This window comes from Sphaeramia orbicularis, chromosome 19 (assembly GCF_902148855.1).
Source record: "Sphaeramia orbicularis chromosome 19, fSphaOr1.1, whole genome shotgun sequence".
NCBI classification, from domain to species: Eukaryota; Metazoa; Chordata; class Actinopteri; order Kurtiformes; family Apogonidae; genus Sphaeramia; species Sphaeramia orbicularis.
Genome location: NC_043975.1, coordinates 42,671,528 through 42,685,530, shown reverse-complemented (window position 1 = coordinate 42,685,530; position 14,003 = coordinate 42,671,528). Strand labels below are relative to the sequence as shown.

Here is a 14,003-nt window from a genome sequence, read left to right as displayed (position 1 = left end):
TGAAGGACCAGTTGTTTATCATTGTCGGACATGTCTTTTCACATTTGTATTATTTTTCACCTATTCAAATAATCGTTTACTCAAATCAAATAAAATAATCAATTGAATAATCATTACAGAAATAGTCAATATTTGCCGCTCTTTTCTAATCCAACAACGACGCTCAGTTTAAATAGAAGTATTTCATTGGTTAGAATCCGCCACGAGTCGAAGACCAACCACTCAGAGCACAGATCGCTGACTTTAAAATTCAACCGCTTCTATCAGACCTAAAAGTCACATGGGCTTACGTGGCTGACCAATCACATGTCGTCATTTTTGTATACACGCTGCCTGAGCAAATAGGAGGCGTTGGGAGGCGGGCTTTTCCTCCTGACGTCAACAGCCACCCGAGCCCTGTTTCGGTGTCAGGAACTGAGGAGACAAGTCCAGAAAGAAACCTTACGGGGAAGAAGCCGCTGGTACGAGCAGTCCAAGTGGAGGGGGTGTTCTCTGAGCTATGGAAACACAGACAGAGCAGTGAGGAGGGACAGACTTCAGACATGTTGGATGGTTGAGGCGGAAGAGGAGAGCACGAGCTGGACTGAGGAGACACGCGCACCGAAGTTTGGGCTGAAGAAGTTTCCAGCTCTACGGCTTAGCTTGATCTGGACCATCGGAGCGGTTTTCCTCCTTCTGACACATTCCTACGAACCAAAGACACAAACCATGGTGTCCTGGATCATCTCGAGGAGCGTCGTGTGAGTATAAACATAAGTAAAACGAACATTCCCATGTAGCCAGTGGATGAAGTACGGACAGCCGACGCTCTTTAGCTTTCTTAGCATACTGGGCTAACTTTGTACCTGTGGCTAAAGTTATGACCTTAGGTTAGCCCTGTAGTAGACAAAAGGGATGACTTATGAGAATAACGGGTGGCATTTATGTTAACAAGTACTTCTTAGCCTGAGACAAGGGTACTCTGTTGTTTTTGTGTGATAAGTAGTTGTGTGGCCCCACACTCTGGCTGTTGTGGTTGAGTCCAAGCTAACTCGACTGTCCTGGAACATGGCCTTGGCACACTGCGGCTGAGTCACCTGCAACAAATAATCTACAGCTTTTGTCCAGTATGGGCGAGGTGAAACCTTCCAAACATTTTCACCTGCACAGGAGTGCCACATAACTGTCATCCTGACTTATTATTAGGTAACCTTACAGTCAGAGGGAGGAGGAAGTTAGTCAGTGTACAGACTAAAGTGGCTTTGCGTGCATTTGTTTGGATACTTGGTAGGGAAGGCCACAATATTTTCTCTGACAACGACAGAACTGAGGCATTAGGATTTATTAACCTGGAGGGGTCAGATTCCAGCAAAAATGTATACGTTTTTTTTTTTTTTTTCTTCAGCACATACATCCACAGAAGCCCATCTCATCTCCTGTCAGAACACTCGTTGCATAACATAATATAATGGACGGTGGTGATGTGGTGCAAAAAACAACAGGGAGTGGTGGAAAAGTCGGTCTTTAATTGAAACATATAAGAATAAGCCCTGTGCTGATACAGAGTGAATAAGCCCATTATTTTAAAAACATCGGTGTTCTTACTCGAGCAGTGTTTAGTGTCATATTCAGATTGAACCCCATCATTGTACAAGTACAAGTGCACATGCAGTGCAGTTTGTGATCCAATCTTGAAAGTGCAAATAGTTCAAAGTAGAGCACAGTAGTGCACCACATAACTGAGCAAAAAAGGAACTTTGTGATTAATGTGAACCGTAATTTCACTATTTGTTTGCTTGTCACATGCAAAAACTTGGTACAGTAAACTGCAGCTTTTTAAAATTGCCATTGTGTAATTGCACAGGCTGATACTAGTATTATGTATTATTGTGCTGCCCTAGTTTTGTTTTAATGAAACACTAAGTTTGAGTAAACCTCGTAAAAGGCTGTATTTACCACAGTTAGTTTGGAAACTAGACTTCCATACATTTCCTGAAGGAAATGTAACCCATGTGCTTGCCTCTTGCCGGATAGGTGGACTTGTGCGCTGTAGTGTATCTGTGTGTCAGTGTTTGTGGACTGACGTCACCACAGACTTTCTGTAGACCTGTATTCAGATGAGAAGCCCCTCCCACAGTCTGTGTCAGTCCTGTTAAAGCAGTGTTTCCATAGGCTCCTTTAATTGAATAGTTCCATGTGTCTGTGTCTGTGATCCCAGGTGAGCTCATTCATTTCATAGAGAGAATTTATGGGAAGTTTTTCAGCTTAATTATATTATTTATATTTTTTTTATATTTATTCTTATTGCATTCATTATGTATTATTTCAGTTTATTTGTAATTGTACTGTATCTGTATTAGTGTATGTTTTCTTGTGGAGCCTTAATTATCTTAATTGTCTGAAGCTGTGACACACAGACCACATGTGCTGTTACCATGACAATGAGTAGTGCAGCCACTGAGGACACAGACACATGCACGCTCATCTATGACTGAAACAGCTCTGAAACAGCTGCTAATTATGGGAAAACAGTAAATGATGGGTGAAAACTAACATAATCGTGACCAGCAGACGGACCTGGGGAACACAAAGATGTTTTTTTTTTTGTCCGTACTGTGAGAAATGACTGAATTATGACAGTGTAAAAACAGTCATCTCACCAGGAGCACAGTGATCCATTTAGCAGTAGTTTGTACTGCTTTGAATAGGAGCTGAGGAGGGATATGCCCCGAAACTACTGCCTGTCATTTCACAGACTGATTAGGTTTATTGGACACACCTGGGACACAGAGCAGAGGGGCCGTTACCACAGCAACGGTGCTGCACTGACACACACAGAGTGAGAGTGACACACAGAGCAGCAGGAATAGGCTGAGTGAGTCACTCAGAACAGGTCCAGAGAAACTGCTAATTACGGGAAAACCGTAAAAGATAGGTGAAAACCGAAATTGTTTGGACTGGAAGTACGAGGTCTGAACCCAAATGCACAACCCACAGACAAAAATACAATGTAATTGTGTTTATTAAACACAGACAAGAAGTACAGTTCACACAAAAGGGTTATGGGGGAGTCCTCAGTGAAACTGCTTCGTGGATTCATCACGACATCCAAACCCAAATGAGAAAGCCCACGGCCCGGGTCGGGAGCACACGAGGGGAACCCGACTAAGGAAAAACAAAGGAGCGTCAGGAGACAGACCAGGTCATACACAGAGAGGCAGTCAGACAGGCAACAGGACACTGGGGAAAGGCAAACTCACGTACCGATAATCCAGGCAAAAGGTCGAACACGGGTATGGTCACTGAGGCAGAAGCACCGACAGGGGACAGGCAAAAACTCTGGTGTCGAGGAACAATCCGGGTCAAAAACAGATAGGCAGGCAAACAAACAGGATCCGAAGAAGCGCTGGTAAGTAATCACACAGAAGGCGAATATGAACTGGCACTGGACAGGGGAAAACACAGGGCTTAGGAGGGAGGTAAGACAATGAGACACAGGTGGAACAAATCAGGGCGGGGACAGGTAATCAGCGACAGGTGAAACAATCAGGGAAGGGAAGCAAAGACACCAGACATGACACAAGAGGAGAACTTAACAAAATAAAACAGGAAATAACAGACAAGACAGACAAGAGTCCAGGGACTGATTTGACAGAAATGACCGTGAGCTTCAGAGAGACCTGGGGAACATAGAGATATAGGTTTTGTTTCTCGTACTGTGAAAAATGACCGAGTTAGGGCAGTTTAAAAACAGTCAGCTGACCAAGACAAGAAGGAATCCGCTACAATAGAGAGTTAATGGGGGAAAGAAGGGATGAGCCTCCAAACTAGTGCCTGTCATTTCACTTTAAAAAGAGCTAGGTCTTCAAACATGGGTTCATATGAAGCCCAGGAACCGTGTCTACATTTGTGGAAAAGATCATTCTCCTCCTATTTATCGTTTGGCCAGGAGGGCAAGTTATTAAGAGAATTTTCAGGTGAATTTTCGCTGCTCCTCCACTCTAGGTGATGACATCACCCACTCTAGCAGATCAGATTTTTACTAAATCCAGGGGTTTTTGAAGACTCATCTATCAAAAACCGTAAACCCCATCCTCATACCACAGACATTTTTGGAGAGATGACAAAAATGCCTGCGTTTTAAAGTTTAAATGAAGTCTGTAGGTGAAAGTATGGCGAAGCAGTAGTGGACAGAAAAAAGACAACTTTTTTGTCGCTCCCATTGAAAATGAATGAGGTATTTTTGCATATTTGTGCAAAAATCGTAAGTGATATCGTTACCATGTGACCACACAGATAATCTTTGGGCCAAGCTGAGCATCTCTGTGTTGACAGAATAATTTTAGCACGAATCGTTTGGGAATGGTAGCCACTTGAAAATGGCCCAATTCATTTCGGATGGACAAATTTGACCAGTTTTTCGCAACTTTAATGAAATCCGTGCATCGGAATGTCAAGCCAATAACATAGCACAGCTTTCGAGATCAGGCTGCACATTTTTGTAAGAACATGTTTGGGTCTATTTCCAACGGTCTGGGCCGCATTTTTTTCAAAGTTTTTTGTATAAGTCATAAGTCATAAAAATAAAAATAACTAGGCAATTTCCACACGCGGAAATTGTGAGAGGGGCTCGGGGGTCGGGGGGGTATGTCGGTTCGACGTTGCCAAAGACTTCATGGTCAGAGGGGAATTCTGTGTTCTGAACTCCCATTCACTTTATATGGACAATCTGTGTGTCAAAGTTTGGCGGCTGACGGACGTCACCATTAGTAGTAGTAATGGAAGTAGTAGTAGTATTTTTAGTAGTAGTAGTATTTTTAGTAGTAGAAGTATTTTTAGTAGTAGTGTTAGTATCGTTAGTTGTATTTTTAGTAGTAGTGGTACTAGTAGTAGTAGTAGTAGTAGTATTTTTAGTAGTATTAGTTGTAGTATCTTTAGTAGTAGTAATAGTAGTATTTTTAGTAGTAGTAGTAGTATTTTTAATATTAGTAGTAGAATTTTTAGTAGTAGTAGTAGTAGTGGTATTTTTAGTAGTAGTCGTAGTACAGGGTGGGGAAGCAAAATTTACAATGAACATTTAGTTGTTTTTTCTCAGCAGGCACTACGTCAATTGTTTTGAAACCAAACATATATTGATGTCATAATCATACCTAACACTATTATCCATACCTTTTCAGAAACTTTTGCCCATATGAGTAATCAGGAAAGCAAACGTCAAAGAGTGTGTGATTTGCTGAATGCACTCGTCACACCAAAGGAGATTTCAAAAATAGTTGGAGTGTCCATAAAGACTGTTTATAATGGAAAGAAGAGAATGACTATGAGCAAAACTATTACGAGAAAGTCTGGAAGATACTATTAAAGAAGAATGGGAGAAGTTGTCACCTGAATATTTGAGGAACACTTGCGCAAGTTTCAGGAAGCGTGTGAAGGCAGTTATTGAGAAAGAAGGAGGACACATAGAATAAAACATTTTCTATTATGTCAATTTTCTTGTGGCAAATAAATTCTCATGACTTTCAATAAACTAATTGGTCATACACTGTCTTTCAATCCCTGCCTCAAAATATTGTAAAGTTTGCTTCCCCACCCTGTAGTTGCCATAGGAACGGCGCTGCACTGACACACACACACAGAATGAAACTGACACACAGAGCAGCAGGAATAGGCCAAGACTGGATCAAAACAGGTCCCTAAAAACTGCTAATTACAGGAAAACCGTAAAAGATAGGTGAAAACCAAAATGGCCCTGAGCGTCAGAGACACCTGGGGAACACACAGATGTAGGATTTTTTCCCGTACTGTGAAAAATGACCGAGTTAGGACCGTGTAAAAACAGTCAACGGTTCAAGAGAAGAAGGAATCCGATATAATGGAGAGTTAATGGGGGAAAGAAGGGATGAGCCTCCAAACTAGTGCCTGTCATTTCACTTTAAAAAGAGCTAGGTCTTCAAACATGGGTTCATATGAAGCCCAGGAACCATGGCTACGTTTTTAGAAAATATCATTCTCCTGCGATGTATTGTTTGGCCGGGAGGGCGAGTTATTCAGAGAATTTTCAGCTGAATTTTTGCTGCTCTTCCACTCCAGTGTGATGACATCACCCACTCTAACTCAGGAAATTTGGACAATTTTCACTCAACCCAGGGGTTTTTGAAGACTCACCTATTAAAAACTGTAAACCCCATCCTCAAACCAAGTACATTCGTGCGGAGAGGACAAAAATGCCTGTGTTTTAAAGTTAAAATGAAGTCTATAGGTCAAAGTATGGCGAAGTAGTAGTGGTCAGAAAAAAGTGGACTTTTCTGGCTGATTTTTTCCTCTTCCCATCAGTTGTAGTCATGTGTGACCTGATACGCTGATGTTGATCACCTGACACCTGAGCTTCAACTGTCTGTGTTCTATACTCTGTCTGGAGCTGAGAACTGAAGAGCTGTGTGTGTGTGTGTGTGTGTGAGAGCGAGAGAGCGAGAGAGAGAGAGAATCACTTTGAATCTGTTTATTCTATCAGTAATAGGAAGAGAAAGAGAAGGAGTAGAAGTAACAGTAATAGTAGTAATAGTATTTTTGGTAGTATTGGTAGTAGTAGTAGTAGTATTTGTAGTAGTAGTATGTGTAGTAGTAGTAGTAGCAGTATTTTAGTAGTAGTAGTATTAGTAAGAGTAGTAGTAGTAGAAGTAGTGGTAGTAGTATTTTTAGTAGTAGTTAGGGCTGCTCGATTATAGAAAAAAAAAAAAAATCACGATTATTTTAGCAATAATTGAAATCACGATTATTAAAAACGATTATTTGTTAACCTTAAAGTTGTTTATTTTTTTCTTGCAAAACAATATAAAATATACTCTTTAAACATGAATAAAGCTTTTAACCACTAAAACAAAGTATTTTCACTTTTGTACGAAACAAAAAAATCTTTGAAATCAAATAAGTGTACTGTAAATTCAAGTATGTTTCCTTTTGTAAACAAATAGTGCACTGGAATTAAACTGCTATAGACTTGCCATAGAACTGTAGCAATAAAAAAAAAAAACTCACGTAAAGTGCAAATTATAAATTCAAGTATGTTCAATGTAGTATGAAACATAGTAAATTCAGTGGCATGCTGTGAGGTTTCAGTTCAGGCCTTCTGTATACATCAGCCATCTACAGGGTGTCCTATAAGTTTCCATACATAGGAGACATAATACATATGGTTCTAACATGCATTTCTTTATATTTCTTCTTTATAGTTCTTTGGCAGTGGAGGACATGCATTGAAATGTGTTCCCGACAAAATGGCAGTCATACAGAGCATATTATAGAAATAAAAATGGTTTATGTCAAGAAACGTTTATTTTTCCTATGTATGTAGACTTCTGGGACACCCTGTAGAATACGCACGTTAGGGTTATACGGGTTAGGGTTAGGTTAATACGGGAGTTGCAGCGTAAAGAGATTCGGAGACTGAAGATTGCATTGCGGACGAAGTTGTTTTTATGCGTTTTAGTTTTTCATAAGATAAAGATTATGATAAAGGTGGCGGTGGTTAAACTTCAGATGGTTACAAAGGTTTGTTGTGTTAGCGGTCGGTGCGGACACAACTACCAAACACTTTTTGCACGTGATGTGTTTTTGCTCTTCGTCTTCTTCATCAAACCCAAAGTGATTCCATACAATTGAATTTGACTTGCCTTTTTTGTTTACCAAGCACTTCTGCTGTGATTCTCCTGCCGTTTTTCCAGACGGCTAGGTCCAACTGTCCTCTTGGGGTGGACCTGCCGGCTAGCAGGCAGCTGTAGCTTAGAGGGGGGCAGGGCAGAGCAGCTCATGGGAGCTTGCGTGCACGTGAATTAAAACAACTCAAAATTAATAATCGTTTTTTCTCGATTACATAATTTTTGTAATCGTTGCGTGTAATAATCGAAATCGTAATTGAATTTCGATTAATTGCACAGCCCTAGTAGTAGTAGTAGTATTTTTTTAGTAGTTGTCTTTTTCGTAGTAGTAGTAGTACTTTTAGTAGTAGAAGTAGTAGTAGTGGTAGTATTATTAGTGAGTGTAGTAGTAGTAGAAGTAGTGGTAGTAGTATTTTTTAGCAGTAGTAGTAGAAGTAGTAGTCATATTAATAGTATTAGTAGTATTATTATTAGTAGAAGTAATACTAGTAGTAGTAGTTGTAGTCGTAGTAGTATTAGTAGTAGTACTAGTATTAGTAGAAGTATCAGTACTGTCTCTCACACGCCCAGCGTTGCTATGGACTCTCCAGGGTTGCTATGGGAGCAGAAACATGTCAGATTGATTGGGTTTATTGGACACACCTGGGACACAGAGCAGAGGGGCCGTTACCGCAGCAACGGAGCTGCACTGACACACACAGAGAATGAAACTGACACACAGAGCAGCAGGAATAGGCTGAGACTGGATCAGAACAGGTCCTGAGAAACTGCTAATTATGGGAAAACCGTAAAAGATAGGTGAAAACCGAAATGACCGTGACCTTCAGAGAGACCTGGGGAACATACAGATATAGGTTCTTTTTCCTGTACTGTGAAAAAATGACTGAGTTAGGGCACTTTAAAAACAGTCAACTGACCAAGACAGGAAGGAATCCGATAAAATGGAGAGTTAATGGGGGAAAGAAGGGATGAGCCTCCAAACTAGTGCCTGTCATTTCACTTTAAAAAGAGCTAGGTCTTCAAACATGGGTTCATATGAAGCCCAGGAACCATGGCTACATTTTGGAAAATATCATTCTCCTGCGATGTATCGTTTGGCCGGGAGGGCGAGTTATTCAGAGAATTTTCAGTTGAATTTTTGCTGCTCTTCCACTCCAGCGTGATGACATCACACACTCTAACTCAGGAAATTTGGACAATTTTCACTCAACCCAGGGGTTTTTGAAGACTCACCTATTGAAAACCGTAAACCCCATCCTCAAACCAAGTACATTCATGCGGCGAGGACAAAAATGCCTGCGTTTTAACATAGCACAGCTTTCGAGACCAGGCTGCACATTTTTGTAATAACATGTTTGGGTCTATTTCCAACGGTCTGGGCCGCATTTTTTTTGCAAAATTTTTTGTATAAGTCAGAATAATAATAATAATAATAATAAATATGATGAACAATAGTCCCCTGTGCATTGCATTGCAAGCACATGGGGAATTAGGGTTTGTGGTGTATTAAACTGTTTGGGGAATATTTGTATTATTAAAAAAAATAGGTATTTGTTTATGTCTTTAGCTCTTTAAGTATGATGCATAAGGATGTGTTTATGAAACTATTTACTTATAAAATAGTATTTTCGTTTTGTAAAAATATTTTGAGTACATAAGACAGGTAGCTCTCTGAAAGTCTGTGGTTAACTAACCTACAAAAAGTCAAAGGAGAAAAAACTTGGTGTTATTGAATGTCTTCTTAAATTCTGGAAACAAAGGATAAATGCTAAAAGTCAGTAAATTGGTATTTGTCACAGTAATTTAGTGTTCAGACTGCAGAAGAAGCTGATTATCTGTAGAACAGCACTCTGATCTGTTGCATGCTCCATCGACCTGCCTGTAAACTGGGATGTCGTTCTTAGCTATGTTAAGCCAATCTAGGCCTGAAACTGCTACTGAACAGGAAATCACTGTAGAAGAGGTACTGTTGGATGTTCTGTGTTTTTACTGTTCCTGTTGTGTATTCTACATGTACACACCCCATTCTGTAGATCTGTTTAAATAACTCTAACTCACTCTTTAGACAATCAGCCTTCTCAGTCTCTAAGGAGTAGTACCACAATATTTGGGTGTCTTCCTATTAGTGTTTTTCGATCCAGACTCCCACAGTTTCTGTCAAATGACAAAACATTTAAATGGTCTGCCTCTCCTAGTGTTCCAATGAAGGCAGACTATGCAAGATTCTTTCAAAAGCAATGTGTAATCTCAGTGTTTGTCTTGTTCTATTTGTGGTGGGGGGTATGCACCACTAATTTTCATAATAATAATAATAATAATAATAATAATAATAATAATAATGATAATAATAGTAGTAGTAGTAGTATTTTAAGACAGATGTATGCTGGGTGATTTTGTGCTGTCCCACATAAATGATTAAAAAATGTGCTAATATCTTGCTTATGCTTTATTTGCATATTGAATTATGTCATATCCTGAGATTCACTAGGGTGTTATCTAGGGATGCAGCGGCACAGGTTATCCATGGTTCAGTACATTTTGTGGTTCTTGAGTCACAGTTCATGGTATGGTACGGTTCGAATGCAGAGCCTGGCTGGAGCCCACCTGTGTGACGAAAGGTAACTGGGAGCTGATGGAGTGCCTAAAGGCTTATTTATGCTCACTTTATGTACATAAAGAGGTTTGTCTAATGTTTGTAATGTTGTCATGCGTCACTGCCCTCATACTTCCATGCGTCGTGTATGTTGGAAGGAGTGTTTCTCAATTGCTCTTAATTACCATACTGGCCAATTACCATGAAGAAGAGTAAAATTTATTGAGAAGAAGAATAAAGTCAGTGTATAATAACAAACATGGCAACAACAGAGGAGGTTTTACTAATGTGGATACTAATGTTAATATTGAGAAGGGTAGTTGGAAGTAGAAGGGCTGTGCTCCGTGTTCAGCTGGAGTCGAAAATGACAAATGAGCCATACTGCGGTACATCCTCATACTGAACCGTGAGGGGTGTACCATACAGTAAGACGGTACGATGTGTACCTTTGCACCCCTAGTTAGGGGCTCGGGGCCATGGCCCGAGCACCTATTGTTGTTTCTCGCACCTCTTTCACATATTATTCCTCATCTTCTGCACAAAATTTTGTCGATTAATAGGGCCCAAACCGTTGGAAATAGACCAACACATGTTATTACAAAAATGTGCGTCCTGCTCTGGAATAGTGTGCTGTGTTAATGGCTTGACATTCCGATGCACGGATTTTGTTAAAATTGCGAAAAACCGGTCAAATTTCTCCATCCGAAATGAATGGGGCCATTTTCAAGTGGCTACCATTCCCAAACGATTTGTCCTAAAAATATTCTGTCAACGCAGACATTTTTGGCTTGGCTCAAAGATTATCTGTGTTATCACGTGATTATGATATCACTTACGGTTTTCTCACAAGAATGTGAAAAAAAAACATTCATTTTCTATGGGGATGACAAAAAAGTTGTCTTTTTTTCTGTCCACTACTGCTTCTCTGTACTTTCACCTACAGACTTAATTTAAACTTTAAAACGCAGGCATTTTTGTCGTCTCCACAGGAATGTAAGTTGTATGAGGATGAGGTTTATGGTTTTTGATAAATGGGTCTTAGAAAAGTGTTAAATTTGTCAGATCACATGAAAACAGTGACATTCCTCGCATTCGTCGTCTCAGCAGCGTGACAGAGCACAAAAATCACCTAAAAATTTTCTGGATAACTCGTCCTCCCGGCCAAACGATACATAGGAGGCAAATGATTTTTTCCAAAAATGTAGCCACGGTTCCTGGGCTTCATACGAACCTATGTTTGAAGATCTAGCTCTTTTTAAAGTGAAATGGCAGGCAGTAGTATGGAGGCTCATCCCTTCTTCTGTCCCATAGGCGGCAATGTAACTGAACTGATCTTGTCCTGATAAGATGACTGTTTTTACACTGCTGTAACTTGGTCATTTCTCACAGTACAAGCAAGAAAACCACATCTTTGTTTTCCAGAGCTCTTCATGCCAGTCATGATCATTGTAGTTTTCACCTATCTTTTACGGTTTTTCCGCAATTAGCAGCTGTTCGGGACCTATTCCAGAGCTATTTCTCTGCATTCTGAGCAGATTCCCCCAAACAGCCTGAATGTCACCGTGGCAACGACAAGTCTGCTAAGGGTCATTGGAGTTAAATTACATTGGTGCAGGGGTATAGGTAGAATTTAAGAGGGGGGGGGGGCAAGCTGTAAATACTGACTGAATGAAATGATACTAAATTAGACTGATACTGCCACCTAGTGGTCCCGCACAGTAACTCCGTCATTTTTGGTCCAATTACCACCAAACTTGACCTGGTTGATGTTAGTACTTCCCTGAATGAAATAATACGGAATTAGGCTCATACTGCCACCTAGTGGTCCCGCATGGTAACTCAGTCATTTTTTTCCCGATCTCCACCAAACTTGACCTGGTTGATGTTAGTACTTCCCTGAATGAAATAATACTGAATCTGGCTAAGCACTGCCATCTAGTGGTCCTGCACGGTAACTTGGTTATTTTTTGTCCGATCTCCACCAAACTTGACCTGGTTAACTTTGCTCCCACCCTGAACGAAATACTGAATCTGGCTGAGCACTGCCACCTAGTGGTCCCCTACAGTAACTTGGTCATTTTTGGTCCAATCAGCATCAAACTTCCATCCATCCATTTTCTTCCGCTTATCCGGGGCCGGGTCGCGGGGGCAACAGTCTAAGCAGGGATGCCCAGACTTCCCTCTCCCTAGACACTTCCTCCAGCTCTTCCAGGGGGACCCCGAGTCGTTCCCAGGCCAGCCGAGAGACATAGTCTCTCCAACGTGTCCTGGGTCTTCCCCGAGGTCTCCTCCTGGCGGGACATGCCTGGAACACCTCCCCAGGGAGGCGTCCAGGAAGCATCCGAAACAGATGCCCGAGCCACCTCAGCTGGCCCCTCTCGACACGGAGGAGCAGCGGCTCTACTCCGAGCTCCTCCCTGGTGACTGAGCTCCTCACCCTACCCCTAAGGGTGCGCCCAGCCACCCTGCGGAGGAAATTCATTTCGACCGCTTGTGTCCGGGATCTTGTCCTTTCGGTCATGACCCAAAGCTCATGACCATAGGTGAGGGTAGGAACGTAGATTGACCAGTAAATCGAGAGCTTCGCCTCTCGGCTCAGCTCCTTCTTCACCACAACCAACCGGTACAGTGACTGCATCACTGCAGACGCTGCACCGATCCGTCTGTCAATATCATGCTCCATCCTTCCCTCACTTGAGAACAAGACCCCAAGATACTTAAACTCCTCCACTTGGGGCAAAGACTCCCCACCGACCCGGAGAGGGCAAACCACCTTTTTCCGGTCAAGAACCATGGCCTCGGATGTGGAGGTGCTGATCCTCATCCTGTTCGCTTCACACTCGGCTGCATACCGCCCCAGGGCACGCAGAAGGTCCAGGTTCGATGAGGCCAACAGGACAACGTCAACTGTGCAAAGCAGAGATGAAATCCCGTGGTCCCCAAACCGGACCCCCTCCGGCACCTGGCTGCGCCTAGAAATTCTGTCCATAAAAATTATGAATAGAACCGGTGACAAAGGGCGGCCCTGCTGGAGTCCACCGTGCACCTGGAACAGGTCTGACTTACTGCCGGCAATGCGAACCAGGCTCCTGCTTCGGTCATACAAGCACCGAACTGCCCTTAGCAAAGGCCCCTGGACCCTATACTCCCGAAGCACCCCCCACAGGATACCACGAGGAACATGGTTGAACGCATTCTCCAGATCCACAAAACACATGTGGACTGGTTGGGCGAACTCCCATGAACCCTCGAGCACCTGATGGAGAGTATGGAGCTGGTCCAGTGTTCCGCGACCAGGACGAAAACCGCATTGCTCCTCCTGGATCCGAGGTTCGACTATCGGTCGGATCCTCCTCTCCAGTACCCTGGAATAGACTTTCCCCGGGAGGCTGAGGAGTGTGATCCCCCTATAGTTGGAGCACATCCTCTGGTCCCCCTTCTTAAAAAGGGGGACCACCACCCCGGTCTGCCAATCCAGAGGTACTGTCCCCGACTGCCACGTGATGTTACAGAGGTGTGTCACCCAAGACAGTCCCTGCACATCCAGAGACTTAAGGTACTCAGGGCGAATCTCATCCACCCCCGGTGCCCTGCCACCGAGGAGCTTGCCAACCACCTCGGTGACTTCAGCTTGGGTGGTGGACAAGTCCACCTCTGAGACCTCAGCCTCTGCTTCCTCCATGGAAGACATGATAGTGGGATTGAGGAGATCCTCGAAGTATTCCTTCCACCGTCCGACAACATCCCCAGTCGAGGTCAGCAGCTCCCCACTTCCA

At 42.4% G+C, this 14,003-nt stretch overlaps 1 protein-coding gene across 5 annotated transcripts in view; it reads left to right on the top strand.

The window, feature by feature from the left end:
• The first annotated feature begins 418 nt into the window (after positions 1-418).
• Positions 419-14,003, top strand: part of reep3b (receptor accessory protein 3b) — a 168,507-nt gene continuing 154,922 nt past the window's right edge. For all 5 annotated transcript variants that reach the window (XM_030121754.1, XM_030121752.1, XM_030121751.1 and 2 more), the window contains exon 1: positions 419-740. In XM_030121754.1, the coding sequence (XP_029977614.1) occupies positions 550-740 (191 nt within the window). In that variant the 5' untranslated portion in view covers positions 419-549. The remainder of the gene's footprint in view (positions 741-14,003) is intronic.